At 47.3% G+C, this 17247-nt stretch overlaps 2 protein-coding genes across 2 annotated transcripts in view; one reads left to right on the plus strand and one right to left on the minus strand.

Annotated features, from left to right (window-relative positions):
* Positions 1-659: 659 nt before the first annotated feature.
* Positions 660-12590, minus strand: LOC309442935 (homeobox protein SIX4-like). Its single transcript, XM_082059273.1, has 3 exons — positions 11204-12590; positions 8943-9631; positions 660-6530 (listed from the first exon to the last, which is right to left on the minus strand). Exons 1-3 carry the CDS (start codon positions 12064-12066, stop codon positions 5734-5736), a joined length of 2349 nt encoding a protein of 782 aa, XP_081915399.1. The 5' UTR covers positions 12067-12590; the 3' UTR covers positions 660-5733.
* A 331-nt stretch (positions 12591-12921) lies between these two features.
* The window catches only part of MNAT1 (MNAT1 component of CDK activating kinase), a 132091-nt gene continuing 127765 nt past the window's right edge, over positions 12922-17247 (plus strand). Inside the window, exon 1 of the mRNA XM_082059280.1 lies at positions 12922-13075. Within this exon, the coding sequence (XP_081915406.1) occupies positions 12987-13075 (89 nt within the window). The 5' untranslated portion in view covers positions 12922-12986. The remainder of the gene's footprint in view (positions 13076-17247) is intronic.

Consider the following 17247-nt stretch of genomic DNA (forward strand, 5'->3'; position numbering starts at 1 on the left):
TATTTCACCCCGTAGAGGTTACTCTCCTTGAGTGCTATTCCTTTTGGCATAATCACTGTAACCAGGCAATCCTGCAACTTGGAGCACAGATCTAAAATAACACGGTAACATGTTTAAATCCTTTAGCATCAAAGGAACATAAGTTTCAGGGTGCTCTGGAAAGTCTGCCAAATTCAGCTCTGACACCAAGTGCAACATTCTAAGGAAAATTTAAACAAACACAAGTTTAGCAAATAGGAATTTACCTACCCTCAAAGAAACCCTGACATAGGAAGCATCCCAATGCCATGGGAGCCATGAGTAAATATTGCCTAGTCCTAACAAGCAAATGGAAATATATTTCAATAGTATCTAATTATGGCACAAATTTTAGACACAGATTTAATAGCTACGTTCGATATGAAATAGAAGATTTATGGTTTTTAATTTAGTATTTTGGAAGCCAAGTTAGGGTCTCACAAAACCCACTCAGGTCAACAGAAAGTGTCATTCTAGCTTAAGTAGGCATTAGATTAATTCCTTGGTGAGCACAGACCTTTGCAGTTGCTGTCACCTTCAGCATGAGTCATTAAAAGTTAGTTTTCTACTTTAGATTGCTTTTCTAACATAAAATTCAAAGCCCGCATGCATTGTATGCATATAGAAATATTTACACAAGATGTGTATAAATATAAAGTTTATTCAGTATAGTGTTTAGAAAAATAAGTTCACATCATCTCAGAATACAAATAAAACACTTAATTGTCCAGGCACAAACCCCTATTACAGTACAACAAACATACATACTTTAGATCTCTTTGGTTGGGTAATTAAGCACAGATACATTTGATGATACGCTCTGGGGAAGCATCATCTAACAGTGCAGTAAAGACTTCTGATTATTCCCTCCTCTAATACGTACATTCTGCTTAAGTTTCATATTCGTTGTAAGGCACAATAAACCCATAGCGCAGAAATAACTGGTTAGTTCTGGACAAACAGTACATGCAGCAAAAGAACAAACATCCTCTGAATGCGAATCCTGAAAGTCAGAAGATTCACCCCGTCCTTGAGTTCAGAAATGTGAGAAGCTAGTTTTAAATTATGTGAAACATATGAGTAAGGTATAAAGTATCCTTCAAGATAATAACTGCTAGGAGATACAGGAAGACTTCAGGTCTCCTTGCTTTTAAAAGGTCATTACTTTTGTTGCCAGAGTGATAAAATTACTATTCTTTTTATGATTTGAGATGCTTCTTGAGCACAAGCACTAGGCAATTCATGCCCCTGGGAGTCCTGCATGCAGATTTCATAGGATACTGAAGGGATGCACCCTCTTGGTTGTTAATTTGCCCTTGCTGAGAAAAGCGCACAGGCACTGGCAATCTACACAAGGGAAAAGCTCCTGTGCACGTGGGGCCAAATTCTGCCCTGCTTAATTTAACTGAGAACGGTTATTGAGGCGATTACACTGTGTCCATTGCCATTAATCTCAGATTGATAGTAATAACAATAAAGATGGTTTCAGCCTTACTTTTGGGTGAAGTAGCTTTTTGAATGCGTCTTCCTGAATCTGCAGGCAGGTAAAGCAGTAAATGGAAAGAGGTATATGCTTGATAGGCTGGGACTACTCGGTTATAACTGAGCGCCAGCCTCGTGCACGGGTTCATAGCGCCACCATATACTGGGCCAAATCTGTCCCTGATCCAACTCCAGTGAAATGAATGGACCATATTCTCGGCTGGTGTGAAAGGATAGGAAAATAAAAATATATAATAATAATTAAAAAAATAAAATAAAAAAATAAAATTAAAAAAAACAGTGGAACTGTGCTAGTTTAGCCCAGCCAAGGACCTGGCCGATAGATGTCCATGATTTATGTGGCTGAAATGTCCTTTTAGGTAAGACCACAGGAATAATGCTGCAAACAGTCCAGACAGAGCATTCGATTGAGTATATTTCTGGTTCTCTGCAAAACCCTGGGCAAAACAGAGACAGCTTTAACTAAAAGTAGTAAAGAACAAAGGGGTTTTTTAACACCATGCTTTGTAGGAATTTGCTTAAACTTTAAGCGTATTTTTCAAAGCTGAGTCTGGGACCAGAAAAGTAGTAGAATTTGGCAATGTTTCCTGTAAGATTTCCAGTGGACTTACAAGTTACAAACATATGTGAAGCTGAAACGATCCTTTATTCTCATTCGTAACAGAGAGGGAGGAGAAGGAACATGTATGCCAGATAGACATACCTTCCATTTAACCAACAGAATGTGATAATAGGGACTGTCTGGGGGGGCTTAGACACTCACTACCATCACGTGTATGGGAGATGAGAATCCATATCCCCTAAACACCGCATAAAACCCTCAGTTTGGGAATCAGTGGAGCAATGCCTTATTTACAGCAGCTGAAGATCCGGCCCCAGACGCTTTTTGGGGCTTTGTGTACTGTCTATTTAGAGCAGTCAGCCTGCTTGCTTGAGAGCCACAGAATAAAAACTGACGCTTATTTTACAGTAGGAGTAAAACTACTATTTAAATACCTATTTTAAAAACACTGTACCATGCAATGAGTCTTTATATTGTGCATATGTACCTGCAGAAAACATGAGGTTATAACTACATTATCTGGAGGGAATGACACTTATTTTCAACGGGAGAAAGAAAGAGTAGAACATAATAATAAAATAAGTTACTTGATATCTGGAAGACTAGAATAGATTAATCTTACTTTGTCCCAAACCACTGCTTTTATGTACATCCTCCGCTCCCACTGAAGAGCGGGAAGTCTCCTATTAGAAGTACCAGACACTCCAAGATACCCGCCACTGCAACACCACACATGGTTTTCACATCAACGGTGCTGCAAAGCCACGGAATTCAGAGCCTCAGTAACACAATGAATGTAGGAAAAATTAACAACAACAAAAAGTAACAGGTACTGGCTAACACCACAGTCTTTTTTGTTATGAGACCTGATTGCAACAACAACTGAGGTTGCTCTGAAACACGCTCTAGTTTGCCTCCAAATATAGTCTGAGCTTCACAGAGCAAACGTTGAGCCCCAAACAACCCCTTCAGAGCCACACACACATTCTCCATTAATATGACAATGATACATGATCCTTCTAATTTTCCAAATAGTTGAACAAATTCATGCAAAGCAAATACAGCTACTGTTACCATCATCATCACCTTGGTTTTACGGGTGAAGAAGAGGTGGGAAGCAGATTGCTGCTGCTGGAGCCCAGCAAACAGATAAACAAGCAGAGCAGGGAGAAGTCGGGACTATCCGGTTCCCTGCTCACGCGGAGATCTCCTGAATGTCAAGGGAAGTTGCGCCAGGGGAACATATAGCTCCATGTTCTGCTTGTGATAATCTCCACTTTAAAGCGCTCGCCTTAAACACCCTTTTTTGCTGGGGAGCAGGTGAGGACAACCAAAGGCTCAGGGGCTGCTGCTGTTTGCAGAGCACCAGGGACTTGGCTGCACACTCGCTCCTCCTGCAATTTTCCCTGCAGCCCCAGCGACTCTGGACTCCAGCGCTCACTGACAAGCTCAGCTTCGAGATTCCACAGAACACCTTGCAAAACACGCTGTATTCAATATAGTGCAAAACAACAGGGAGGATACCTATGCCACGCTCAAGGCGCACAGAAAAAAACCTTCACTCCTCAAAGGCTTTCCACAGAACCAGTTAACAATGGAGACAGGAACAGACTGGGATGTGCTACCTCTATTCTCTTTCCTTTCCATTTTTTGTCTTTTACAAGTGATTTTGTTTTGTCCTAAGCCTGATCTGGAGCCCACAGAAGCTTAAGAAAACATTTCCCATTGCCTTCCAAAGGCTTCGGACTAGGCCCCTGACAAGGATGAACACGTGCTTCAGTTACTGTATATATTCACATTAGAATAAAAAAGATAATAAAGCAAAACCACAGAGACTAACAGCATGTCATTTTGATACATCTGCATTATTATTTTAAAGCTTAAGGATGTGCTTTCCCATGCTACAAAAACTCCTCTGGAGGAAAGGTAAGATCTGTTCTACCTCCTTCTGCTGTCCCTGGTGCAGCGCAAAGGGGCAAAGAGAGAGGAGCCCCATCCCCAGCCAGAAACCACGGCTGCTCCCACCAGCCCTTCCAGCAGCTGCGGTTCCCACCATCAGCCCCCACGCTGCTTATTCTGGAAGGATATATAAATACACATTCAAGTGCACTCCTGGATGGGGGTTTGCCTGCTTGACCAGCAGCTGAAGCCCTCCTGCACAGGCTATTTGGCCAATGGGTCCATGTAAACGTGGGGCTCCCTTCCCTGCCCATCCAACCCTCCCTGCTCATCTCCCCGAGGCTGGAGCTGAGACCTTTCCCTCAGCACAACAGCAGCTCTGCCCGTGGTCCCTCTCCGCTCTCCTCCTGCCCTGCACAAGGACCCACCTTCATCTCTCCGCACCATAAGCATCACCCACGATGACCCAAAGACTTAAAACTCTTCTTACTCATGCAAGTAGGGGCACTGAAGTCAGCGAGGCTACTTGCAGAAGTAAGGCATCAGGATTTGGCCCTGAGGACGGATATTTGCAAATCAGTGTTGTTTTTTTTTGTATTCCTCCTGCCACTGTGCTTTAGTAACAAAGATAAGGCCACTAGGAAGAAAGGCACGTGGAATTCTGTAAAAAATACACAAAAAGGTTCAACTAATTAGCAAATTACTAACAAAACAAACAGAAAACCCCTGAACACAAAGACAAAGGGGGTAGAGACAGGGACCTCCTGGGTTTGTGAGACTGGGAGTTCATTTTCTAGTTTCAGTGTGATTAACATTTTAACTTTTACAGTCTATTGCTTGAAAAGCTACAAAAAAGTAAAATCTTGTCAGAAACAACTACGTTTACTTCCTGCTCAAACAATAAAAATAAATTAAACAGCCAGAAAACGTTTTCCTTTTCAATGCATTATGTCTAAAGTGAAAGGGAACATAAACCATAAATAAAATCCATTGTACTAATTTAAAAAAAAAAAAAGTCTCCTTTATAAGAACTGAAACAATATTTACATTCATACTGGAGAGAAAGCTTCTGAGTTGCATAATTAGAGTTTTAAATGACGCTTTTTCTGGTGCACTGACAAAACGCGAGCTGTAGCACTTAGAAACCTGTAAATGTTTGATGTGAGATTTTTGGTTTAAATGTGAGTCTGCTGGAAAAAAGCTAACACACCAGTAACAATATTATTTATGATTTTGTTTCATTTCTTAACCTCAAACAACATAAAAGTAGCCGGTGAGGTATCGTCTAGAGTTCCTTAAAAATTTCTCAATGCCCATGGACTAGACGTAAACAGCAAAAATGACTGCATTGTTGCTAACTTTTCGAGTAAGATTTTTGTTTTCTACCTAAAGTTAGGAGTGTATACTTACTGTTGAGAGTACGGTGTACTATGGAGAGTCTAGTTAAATTATCAGGGTAGTATCTTAGCCAAACTTGTACCCATTCACCTGGTACTTGCCTTGGCATTTCCTTTCTCCTTTAATCTGTTTAAAAGAGAATACTGCACGCAAACCAAGTGTGGCAACCTGATTCTGTTGTCTGAGATTCCTCTGTACATCGATTCAGACCATTTAAATGTTCTTCTGTTTTCCTTTAAATGAAAAAACACCAAACAAAAAAACCCAACAAAACAACAAAACACCCCCCACTTGGTGCTTGTTAGGGCCTCAACAGGAGACTTATCTATTGAAACAGAAAGCAAGAAAAAAATTTACAAGTCTTGCATATCTTCATCCATCTGAACTGTCTGCAGTTTGGCAAGTTCTTTTTTCTCTGTTTCCAGTTCTTCACAAACCGTGTCGACCATGTTACTCATAACATACTTGGATTTCGAATCCAGCATCATTAAATTGCCAGTTGATTTACTCTCAGAAGTAGGTAAGAAATTCTCTTTGACGTCAGGTACGGCTTGCAGAACTAACCTGTGCTCTCTAACAAAATCTTGATGTACTTGTGCTGAGGGGTGGTTGACACGGTCTCCGCTTGCAGAAACTATTTCTCCAAGCAAGGGCTGTGCTGTAGAAATGGACAACAGATCTTGACTGGTAATGAGGGAACAGTTCTGAAGGGTTGCATAGTTAGTGTTGCTGATAGATATCACGGTAGAGGTACTGGTCACGGGTGATGACATGGACTGGCTCTCCGAGATACCAGAGTTCAGTTCTGCAGCATTTAAAAGAGTCGGTGGCGTGAGGGAAAAATTATGTGAGGGCGTTACATTCACTAATGAGGAGGCCAAGGACTGGAGTCCTCCGCTGGATATATTTTCAGAAGACATGTTTACATTTAGTTGTGTGTTCTGACTGACTGGCATCAACTGAGAAAACACAAGGCTTCTTTCCAGTCCTTCTTGTTTGACAGAGCCTACCGCCTGGCCTGAATTTGGAACCGTATAAACGACTGCGCTCGGAGCGAGGGGGCTGAAGAAAACCTTTCCTTGCTGCACTGTTGAAGATTCAGTTGTAAAAGTTCCTCCATCAGATGGGCTGGGACTTACCGAAATATTACCTAGAGAAAGAGAACCAAAAAAAGGAAAACACGGATTTTAGTTGGCAGAGAGTTGCGCAGGCATTTTGTTAAGAGTTTCTTTAAATGTTCACAGTACACATGTGTATGCTAACTTTTCATGCACCACAGAACAGCATTGTTTATAACAGGTGAGAGAAAATTTGGTATGAAGAAATAAAAGCCATTTATAGAAACTCCTTCTAGAAAGAAAAAAGAAAAGTTCTGGTATATTAGGTATCTTCTAGGCTCCCATTAAGAGGCAAACAGTCCCCAGCCACGTGATTAAAACGAACGTGCTTTGGCCTTCACTAGTTGCCACCACTCGATTTCTCTCTAAGAATAGAAGCATGAAAAGCTATTAAAGATAGTTCAGTGACAGACTACAGCTTGTGTGTGGGAACTGGAGACACAGCCCACAAAATCTGCGACTGCTGGGCAGAGCCTACCTGAGTCAACCTGCAGAGAAAACATCAAAAACCGGTAACTTCTACCAGGTTAACTGCACAGTCTGTCAAAGCACTCAGATGCATCGCCTTCCACCTGACTTTATCTCATATTTCTAAAAGCCTAATCCTACCACATCTATGACACTGTGTAAGGTCAACCAAGGATGCCCACCCTCGCTGAAAGCCATGGCACTGGCCACGTGATGTCGTCGCTAGCCAAAGCAGGAAGAGGTGGCCAGAGATGACCTGAAGTTGGTTTTACTGGACATGACTTGTTAAGTTGTCATTATAATAACGCCTAAAACAAGATATACTGGCTCTCAGGACTGGGTCTTACTTAAAACACCTCAGAATTTTTTAAAACAGCACTGAAGATGCTTATCTCACCTGGGGAATATTTTAGCTCCCTATTCACTTCCTTTAAATAATGACGATTTTTGGAAGAAGTTACTCATATGCGTGAAGTAGAAGAATAAAGCAAGGCAACTGGAAGCTACCTGGCAACAAGATATCGTTTACTGTAGCTTACTTAAAATAGCCTGCAGCACACTTCACTTGGAACAGCCAGCCAGCCAGCTCGTGTTGAGAAAAACAAAAATAAAAAGAAATCACAGCAGCAAATACGGATCCTAAATTTTCTCTGCACCAGACTAGACATATGTGGTGGGTCACTCTCCGGCGTGAACTGATATTTTTAATAATGATGAAAATGTTCAGAGAAGGGCTTGTTAAGAATCGTAGGGCTTTCAAATACAATAGTCCCACACTGCTTAAGGGACAGAACTTCCTTTCTCACCTTTGCTGACTGTCAGTTTATGCCTTGGAGCATGTGAATTAAATAGCTTTTGTAATTACAGGTGGTATTCAGACTAAACCTCTTCTCTTTTTCATTTTGGTTAAACTATGTAGCAGTAACTTGCAGGGATTGCAAGTGCCACATTTTAAGACCTTTGTAACTGTGCACCCATTTAAAATGTGTTTGTATGGCTTCAATGCTACTCCGTGTATTACTTTAACAGAAGGAATAATTCGCTCCCTATACACATTTAATTCAAATAACCTGACATGAGCACAGTTTGATTTTCATTACAGTACTCACAGCTCCTGAAACCAGGGAGATTCATTCAAGTTTAATCATTTTCACAACCAAAGATCCAGCAGCCAATGAGTAAAAAAGCTGTTCAGTTGTGCTTTATAACTGACCTGCTTCAAAACAAAGATCCAGAACCAGGCTCACATTCCCTGGGCTTCTTCCTGGCCGGCTGCAAGTTTCAGTCTATGGTATGTTGAGACAAACTCTAAAGCAAACTTGGGGAGGAGCCTGCATGCTTGGCACGTGAACCTGCGATGACACATCTCTCTTGGACTGAGGGCAGTTTTATCCAAATATCCTCACGTTTTATATCTACGAGCTATTGCATATTTCTATTGTTTCCCTGAAGTGTAATATTTCTTAATTATAAGACAAAAAATGTATAACTGCTAGTCTTGTTGTGTCTATAGTAATTTAAAACTTATTTTAATGAAATGCTTTGGTTAAAACAGCAAAAAAAACCCTAAACAACCACCACAAGAACAACAATGGTAACAATTTCCAGCTGCCTCAACTTTCATTTTTATGAACCTTCTTGTTAAAAGGATTCAATAGCAAATGGTGAATATTTTGCATTACTGAAATGTGTACAGATTATTTGTGCAGACTGGTATCACAGATTTCTAAGAACAGGATGAGATGAAAGGGGTGTAAAACACCAGATCTCCTCCTCTGCTCTTAGTAGAGGAGCTCAGCCTCCTGTTAAGAGCCTACCTACAAGCATAACCATTATGAAGGAAGGCAAAAGGCATTATTTGATGCACTGCACAATCCTGGTACCTAGGAGGAAAAGTACCATAGCTTCTAAAATGCTAAGTGTGCCCAATCCCAACATTTTCTTGTACCTTTTACTGTAAGAGACAAAACTTTTACCTTGTGAAGCTGCCACAGAAACAGGAGGCAGTTGCAGAGAAGAGAAACCGATGCTTCCGTTCAGCAGCTGGCCATTTGTTCCTGAATTGGGGATCTGGACAATGCCATACTGGTTTATTTGGACAGGAGCAGTAAAAGTAACTACGGAGCCTCCATCTTGGGAAGCAGCAGTTTGTACGCTTTCCCTTTTCACCTCTGAGCTTGGTATCAATCCCGGGAACGAGACTGGGATGTTGCTGGGGCTGAAGGCGGCTGCCGCGGCGCTGGGGACTGAAGCCTGAAGGAGTTTGAAGTCCTTAACATCTTCTGACGAAGACGACAGTATGTCAGTTATGGACACCCCGTTGCTCACAACGCTCGACGTGGTTTTGGGCGAATTTAGGGTAACCGTCTGCGAAGCCCCCACGCTGAGTCCATTAAGAATGACACCATTGGGTCCCTGAATAAAAGAGCTACCATTGAGAAAGACTGGAGAGGTACTGGCAGGCACGAGGTTTCCATTCAACAAGACGCCAGATGAACTCAAGGCTATTTTAGTGTTTCCGAGCTGCTGCATGTAGACGGGCTCCATGTGGCTGGGAAGGCTGAGGCTGGTAACGCTGTCGGATGAGGTGGAGAGCGGATGGGGAGATAAATCCTCCTGCCCCTTACTGGATTCATCTTCTGTGCTAGGGTTGCCGTCTGACTCGCTATGGGGAAAGGTGGAGAGATGACACTGCATTACCACGGTGTGATGGCAAGCTCTGCACAAAGGGGGACTCCTTGCTTTGATGTAGTTTGTGAGAGTTTTTTCCGAATGTTATTTTTGCCGTGTTTTGCCTTTACAAGGTACTTTAAACGAATTTCAAGTCAAGGGGGAGGTTTTAGAAAAGGACCCATCAAACCAGCTGCAGGCTGAGGAGAAACTTTACAGACTGGTTTATGGACCTGTACATAAATCCCCCCTCCCTGGCCATCCGACCCGGGTGACCGAAGGGGCTGCCCCGGGCCCCCCACACGTGAGAGGGGCCGCAGCCATTTGGCAAATGGCCGGGCAGCAGCTGCGGGATGGGGGGGAGCGGCCTCCCCGGGCCCCTCGCCACCCCCGGCCCGGGGAAAGGGGAAAACGGGAGGCCTCGCCGGGGGCCGGGCCCCCACTGCCCCCAGGTGCCGGCGGCGGCACCTCAGCCCGTTCCCGGGGGAGAGCCGGAGGGGAGCGGCCTTTGTGCCGCGCCCCGTGGGGCCGCCCCCGCCCCGCCGAGCCCCCTCCGCCCGGAGCTGCGACGAGTTTTCTGCTGACTGGTCCGCCCTCGACTGCATTTTTCGGCCGCTCCCTCCCTCCCCCCTCGGCCGCTCGCCCTTTGATGTGTCCCGCGGAGAGGGAGCCGCGGCGGCACAATCGCGCCCTTGGTTGAGAAATGCCTTGGGGCCCTCCGCCGCTTGCTTTCCCTCCTTTCCTCCCTTCTCCCTTCCTCCCCCCCGCCTTCCCCTCTCCCCTCCCTTCCCGTCCCTGCCCCGGGAGGAAGGAGGGGGGCGGGAGCGGGGAGGTCACCTCCACCTGCCCGCCTTGCGGCGCCGAGCCCCCGCCACGGCCCCTCCGCCCGCGGGGAAGGAGCCACGGCGGGGGGCGGGGAGGCGAGGCAGAGCCCCGGGCCGGGCGCGGGCGGAGCGGGGCCGGGCGGGGGGAGGCTTCTCCCGCGCCACGGGGAGCGAGCGGCCGCGGGGCTGGCGGCGGAGGCCTGCGGCGGGCCGAGCCGGCGGTGTCGCCGCTGAGCCCCGGCCCCGCTCCCCCGCTGAAACCCGAGCCCGGCCCGCTCCCGAGTCAGGTTTCAAAACAGAGCGAGCGGCGGGACCCCACACCCCCGCGCGTCCTCCGTCAATGATTAACTCTGTCAGGCGCGACAATTAAATAAAAACAAGGAGTTTGGGGTGAACAAACACACACGCTCCCCCATCCCGCCGCTTCCCCGGAGCCCGCCGCGCCGCCGCTGTCGGCGGGGCGCTCGGCGGCTCCCCCGGCCCGCAGGAGGGGTGGCGGCCGCGGGCCGGGCGAGGGGAGCGCGGGGAGCTGGAAGGGGGCGGCGGGGGCCGGGAAGTTTGGCGGCGCTGCCTCGCATGCCCGGGCCGGGTGGGTGTGTGTTGGGAACGAGGGAGCGGGGAGGGGGAAGGAGGGGAGGACGAAGCGCACCGAAGGTAAGCGCCATGTTTGCAAGGGAAGAAAGAGCCGGGAGAGGGAAGGCAGGCGGGCGGGAGAGGGGGCGGGGAGGAAAGTTTGCTCTCACCTTTTGGACTGGGTCTCGGAAGGGTTGCGGTCCCGCTGCCTGCGGTTCTTGAACCAGTTGCTGACCTGGGTGAGGGACAACCCGGTGATCTTGGCCAGGTTGCGCTTGGCGGCCGGCGAGGGGTACCGGTTCTGCTTGTAGAGCTCCTTCAGCGCGTTGCGGGACTTCTCCTTGAAGCAGTAAACCGTCTCCTCGCCGTCCCAGATTGTCCTGGGCAGAGGGTATTTCCTCCGCAGCCTGTACTTGTCCACCGCCCCCAGGGGTCTGCCCCGGGCTCGCTCCGCCTCGGTGTAGCGAGCCTTGTACCAGAGCTCCTGCAGAAGCGGGTGGTTGGAGGAGTCGAAGTTGTGGCTTTCCAGGATGCTGTAGAGCTCGGCGTAGATGCCCTGGTGGAAAGCCACCAGCGCCCGGGCTTTCATCAGGCTCTCGTTGCCACGTAGCAGATCGCTCGGGGGCAAAGACCACAGGAACCTGGCCAGGCGGTCCAGGTTCCCACCTTGCTGCAGCGCCTCGCACACGCAGGCGACGTGGTCCGGGGAGAAAGCAAGGGGGGTCTGCGAGGAGGAGGAAGAGGAGGAAGAAGAGGAGGAGGGAGAGGAGGCAGCGTGGTGATTCCTGGCTAAGAGTTCCGTATGGAGCAGTACCTGGTCCGCGGCTCCCTCCTCCCCGGCGGCGGCGGCGGAGCCTGCGTGTTCCATGGGGAACGGGGCAGCGGCGGGAGGGGGCGGCGGCGCGGGGTTCAGGGCTCCCGCTGCGGCCCCTTCGGGGGGCACCTTGCTGGCTTCAGAGAGGACTTCCATCACATTTTCCTGCTTGATCTCCACTGCGCTCGTGATCTCGTCCGTCGGGGAGGCCGAAGACATGTTTCGGTTTGTTTTCCTTTTTTTCTTTTTTTTTTTTTTTCCTTCCCCCCGTCCCTTTCTCCTCCTCTCCCCCCTTCCTATCTCTCTGCAAAAGTCCACTCCTCCTCCTGCTCTCGGCCGGCTCTAGCCGATCAGGTTTCCTCCCGGCCACGCAATAACCATTAAAGATAGCTGCTATAGCAAACTAGTGTAAACGGGCTCCTCTCCGCGGCTCCCCCCAACGTGACTCCCAGCCCCGCTGCAATACTATATGGCACCGCAGCCTGCTGGCCCGGCCGCGCCCGCCCATTGGCTGCGCCGCGCCGGAGGGGCGGGGTCTGCCGCGTCTCCAGGGCAACCGTCAATCAAGCGGCCCCACTCCTCTCCTCTGTCCCCCCCACCTCCACCTGGAGCGGGACGCCCCCGCGGGCGGTGGGAGGCGGCGACTCCCCCTCACCTGCGCCGCCGCCAAGCGCCTTTCCCCGGCCAGGGGAAGAAGTAAAACTCGAGGCGTGAGGCGGTGCTACGGTAGTTAGCCGGAGTGAGGTACGGCGGTTGTCCCGAGCGCGGAACCCCGCGAGGGAGCGACTGCCTCGTAGCGACCTGCTGTTGAGTGACCCCTTCCCCGCGTTACAACCGGAGCGCTCGGGCTGGGAGAGCCTGCTCCCGCTCCCAGCTGAGCTCCAGCGCCAAGCAGGTGCTGCCTGGGGTGGCTCCTACCTGCTCGGCCCGGCCGCCCCAGCCCTTCCCGCCGCCGCCGGCTGGCTCTGCCTGGTGGTGGTGCCGGGAGGGGTGCGGAGCGGGCCGGGCCCCCGCGGCAGGCGGAACGCGCGGGGCGGCGGGCGGTGCCGGCGGGGCCCTTTGGCGGCAGCACCGCGCGGCGGAAGGCGGAAGTGGCGGAGTGAGGGGGGGAAGAAGGGAGAGAGGGGGAGGCGGCGGCCATGGATGATCAGGGCTGCCCGCGGTGCAAGACCACCAAGTACCGCAACCCCTCCTTGAAGCTGATGGTCAACGTCTGCGGGCACACGCTGTGAGTGGGGCCGGACGCGGTGAGCGGAGAGCTGCCGTGGGGAGAGCTGCCGCGGCCCGGGGCTGCTGCTCTGCGGGGGGACCGGGCAGCGGGGCCTGATCGCTCCCCTGGCCGGTCCGGGGGTGGGGAAGACCCGGACGGTCCGGCCCGGCCCGGCGGGGCTCTGCCAGGCCTGTGCGGGCGGTTGCGAGGCGGCTCCGGGCCGCCTCCAGTCCCGGTTGCCCGCGATTCCGTTTCGGGCCGGGGCTGCATCGTGGCTTTCGGCGGCTTCTCCGCGATTAATTCCTCGGGAAGGACACGGGGCTTGCTGTGTTCGGTACCGGCCCCTGTCCCGAAGGGCTGTGAGGCTTTGCGGTGTGAAATAGGGAATGTAGAGGAAAATACATTTATCATCATCTTAAACATTTCTCATTTGTATTTATTACTGCGCTTGGATAATTAATAATAATAATAAAAAAGTTGGTGGTTTATTTTTTGGTGTGTTAGTTCTCCTGGATGGGGAGTGCTTTGTCTGAAGCTTTGATGCTGGTTTAAGTGTTGGAAAGCCCTTCTCTGAGCCTTTGTTGATTGTGCTGTTTACTCAGTCAATATTTTTGTGCAACAACAGTCATGACTTTTTTTTTCTCCTTTTTTCCCCCAAAGATGAACACTTGGACCAATTCCTGCCGCTGGCTTTAGCTGATTTAAGTCATACATAGTCTACTCATTCACTTTCAGATCTGGAGATCTTCCTTAGCATGGAAGTTTTAAAGGCTCTACTTCAAATTCTTTATAGATACACATGATAGAGCCTCATAACATAGTAGCAGCTCTTTTTGTATTTTTTATTTTATTTGGGTTGTTTGTTTGTTTTTAATGTCTTTTCATCTTTCCTGCTATGTGTATGTTGAAGTGTTTATATTTTTGAACCGCCTGTGAATTGTATTCAAAGCACACAGCCTGAAAATTGTACTTACAGTGTTGCAAGTGAAGAGGATGAGCAAAGTGGATTGCAACAAAAGATTCATGTTATTTTCTCAGGCAAAAAGCATTCAATTTCATGTGATTCCCTGATCCTGTTCGCTATGGCCATGCAAGCAGTACTGTTGCCACAAGGGAAGGCGTGTGGGGGAGCAGCAGATGATCTCCTGGTAGTGGTGGTCTGGGAGAGAACAGAGCAGGAGTGTCCCTTTGGTGACAGTGACACTGGCTGTGTAGAAGGGCAGCATTAGCTGGAGTCTGAAAGGTAACAGCCACTTTTAGGCAAGGCTGTGCAACTTTAAAGTGATGCTTCTAACTTCTGTACTAGTGAAGATCAAAGGACAAGTCTTGCTGATGATCTGCTTTCAAGCTCCTCCAGAGCCGCTTCAAGCAGAGAACAGCATGTTTCAGTTTGCTCTCTTGCTTTGGTTGTCGGTGGGTTTTCTTTTGAGGCTGAGCTTCCCTTGGGAAAATTAGTCATGTTTTGTGCTTTACAGGATCCAGCTGCTGACACCTTACTTGGGGTTGATGTCTTGTTTTCCTTATTTCTCCCCAGCTGCTCCAGGACTACCTCTGCTTCCCCCAGCTCTTGTTGTTCGTGCTTCTGCATTGGGCGAGGGTTTTATCCAAGACCAGTTCACTTCTCTGAATCTGTGCAGCTGTGGGTTGAGCCAGCTGGGTGTCTCTGTGGGGTGCTTGCCAGGAGAGGGCTGTGCAGACTCAACCAGACTGACCTCACCTGCACCCAGCAAGGTCTGTTAGTCTGTCCATTACCTTCCCTGCAAAGGGTGTCTCTGCAGCTGGGCACCGCTGCTTTAAAGCATGTGTATGCAAGGGTAAAGCTGGAGTCACTGTGTAGGTAGGATCTCTGGATTTCTTTGGTTTTGTTGTAATTAAGGACTCTCCATCTTGATGTGGTTCAAGCGGCTCACTTTTCCTCTGTAATATCCTTCCAAAACCCCTTGAAGGTTATGTTTTTGTTAGTGATTCCATATGCTGTTACAAAGCCTTCAAGCTGGAAGTTGTTTCTTAATAATGGCTAATAAGTTATTGTAATAACTTATGTAGAAGCTGGAAGTGCACATGAGGCACCAGTGAATGGAGTACGGGGCGGGGAGAAGGGGAAGGGGAGGTAATTGACACTTGTTCTTTCATAAATTCACTGTATTTCAGCCACAAGGAAGGAATGTCTGATGTTCTCAAAGCAAATGAGCTGACTTAATTTTGTGATGGAGATTTACCCCTCCTTGGCAATCAATTCTGGTAATTTGTGATGTTCTTACTATTGAAAATAAGTCTCCTGATTTGTACTCTAAATTTCTTTGCTATAATTTAAGCATTTAAGAGTTCTGTCATGTGTTTTATATGCCCTGCAAACTGTTTATTACACTTCTTCTGCAGGAATGTGTCACATGTTTTGTGGGCTTTCTCTTTGGTGTGTTTTCTACAATTAAGAAATTCCATTCCTTCAGTCTTCTCTCTTGAGTGTTTTGGGTTTTTTGTTTGGTTTTAATAGACATTTATGGGCTATTCTCATTGCTTTTCTTGAGGCTTTTTCAACTTGATTTGTGTTCTTCTGGGACACTAGAACTGGACACTGTTCCATCTGAGTCCTTAGTACAACAGGCAGAGTCAAAATTATTTCATGTACTTCTCATGATATCTGTGTTTCATACATCTCCGTAGAATGATAAGTCTTTATGTACTTTTTATTTTTTGCAGTGATATGTGTTATTTACGTTCAGCATAAACCCCATATTCTTTAGCACATTACCACACTGTGTATCTTTAGGTAGAACAGTGTTTAACTCTGCCTTCTGTGTTGTGTTATGTACCTGATTGTTCTTACCTATTTGCTCTGTCAAACAGCTGATTTTTGCCCTTGCTTTAGGTGACTTTGGATTCCGATTCCCTCCATCAAAGTGTGTGTGACTGTCCCAGCTTTATATCCTCTGTTAACTTAGGAAAGTGACCTTTCTGTCCTGGTGTTTTCTAATGTGTGATTTGTGGACATTAGTTTTTTGGGGAGATCTTTGAAGTTGTTGCTTCTGACCATGAGAAATTCAACTGAGGCAGAGCGAAATATGGAGTGGTCTGCAGTGAGTTCCTTGCTAATAAACCTTCCCCTTCCCCCCAAGTTACTTTTTGTAACAGCGGGGAATGATAAAAGATTAGAACCATATGAATGTGCTTGCTACCTGTTTTCTCTTGGACTGAAATAATAACTTATCTCTGGGTATGGGTTTCTAATAATCTCTCAGTACTTCAGTATGTACCGTACTTGTTTAGGTGACATGACTGTCAATTTATGAGTGTCAAAAGTCCAGTTAAAACAAAACTATATTGCCTCTAACTGCTGTTTTGCTAGCTACAATTCTACTGTGTCATTGAAGGAAATTATATGTGATATGGTTTGTTCTTAACACATTGTGTGTTGGATCTTATCTGATTCGTTACTCGAAATATGCAGGAGGTAGGTTGTTTGTCCAATTATTTATTCCAGCGTCTTCACAGGGACTGAGAGGAACCCTGACTGGTCTGTATTTCCATGTGTATTTGTTTTCCTGCTCTTTAGAGGCAGGTGCTCTTGCGTTTCTTCAGGCTGCTGAAACTTAATGCAGAGATGATCTTCAATAACTGCCTTTGTTTGCTTTCAAAGGGTAAACATTGTCCTGTCTAAAAGGTTTGAAAACCTTGAAGTACTCTTAACGCTGTAACCCCTGAATATAGTCCATAGGTTTATGGAAGCTTATTAAGTTATCTGCAAAAGCACGATAAAGGCAATATACTTCATGTTTGAAGTTTGCTGGTAAATATGCATGAGAAATTCAGAGTCTTGACTTTATTTGCTTGGGAAGTTTAGAGCAATTTCTCTAACGTATTTCCTGGTTCTGGCTCATGTTCTTGCCTCTTTTGTTGCGATATGAATTACATTAGCCAGTTAATCCATCCTAGAGAATGAAGATCGATACAGAAAATGGCCCGAGTGCTTTGGCATCATCTGTTGAGAGATTTTCCTTCCCATTGAATGGGGGCTTAATGCACTTCGACTTTAACTGCTCTTTTTGTTGCTGCAGATATTCTGAAGGAATATTTTCATGCTACCTTCAGTGTTGCCTCCCAGTAATTTCTTTCCTAATGCTTTGACCTTTCCTATTTTGTTAACAGTGCTCTTTGCTTTGAGTGACTTTCAGTGATTTGATTTGCACTCG

This window comes from Streptopelia decaocto (genome assembly GCF_964273445.1).
Source record: "Streptopelia decaocto genome assembly, chromosome: 7".
In the NCBI taxonomy this organism is placed as follows: domain Eukaryota; kingdom Metazoa; phylum Chordata; class Aves; order Columbiformes; family Columbidae; genus Streptopelia; species Streptopelia decaocto.

What these genes read in the sequence shown, in the direction of transcription:
- LOC309442935 (XM_082059273.1), bottom strand. Translation starts at nt 12,066, where the DNA reads ATGTCTTCGGCCTCCCCGACGGACGAGATCACGAGCGCAGTGGAGATC. An exon ending in TCCGAGACCCAGTCCAAAAG is followed by an intron (nt 9,632 to 11,203) that starts GTGAGAGCAAAC and finishes CTTTCCCCATAG; the next exon opens with CGAGTCAGACGGCAACCCTA. An exon ending in TTCTGTGGCAGCTTCACAAG is followed by an intron (nt 6,531 to 8,942) that starts GTAAAAGTTTTG and finishes CTCTTTCTCTAG; the next exon opens with GTAATATTTCGGTAAGTCCC.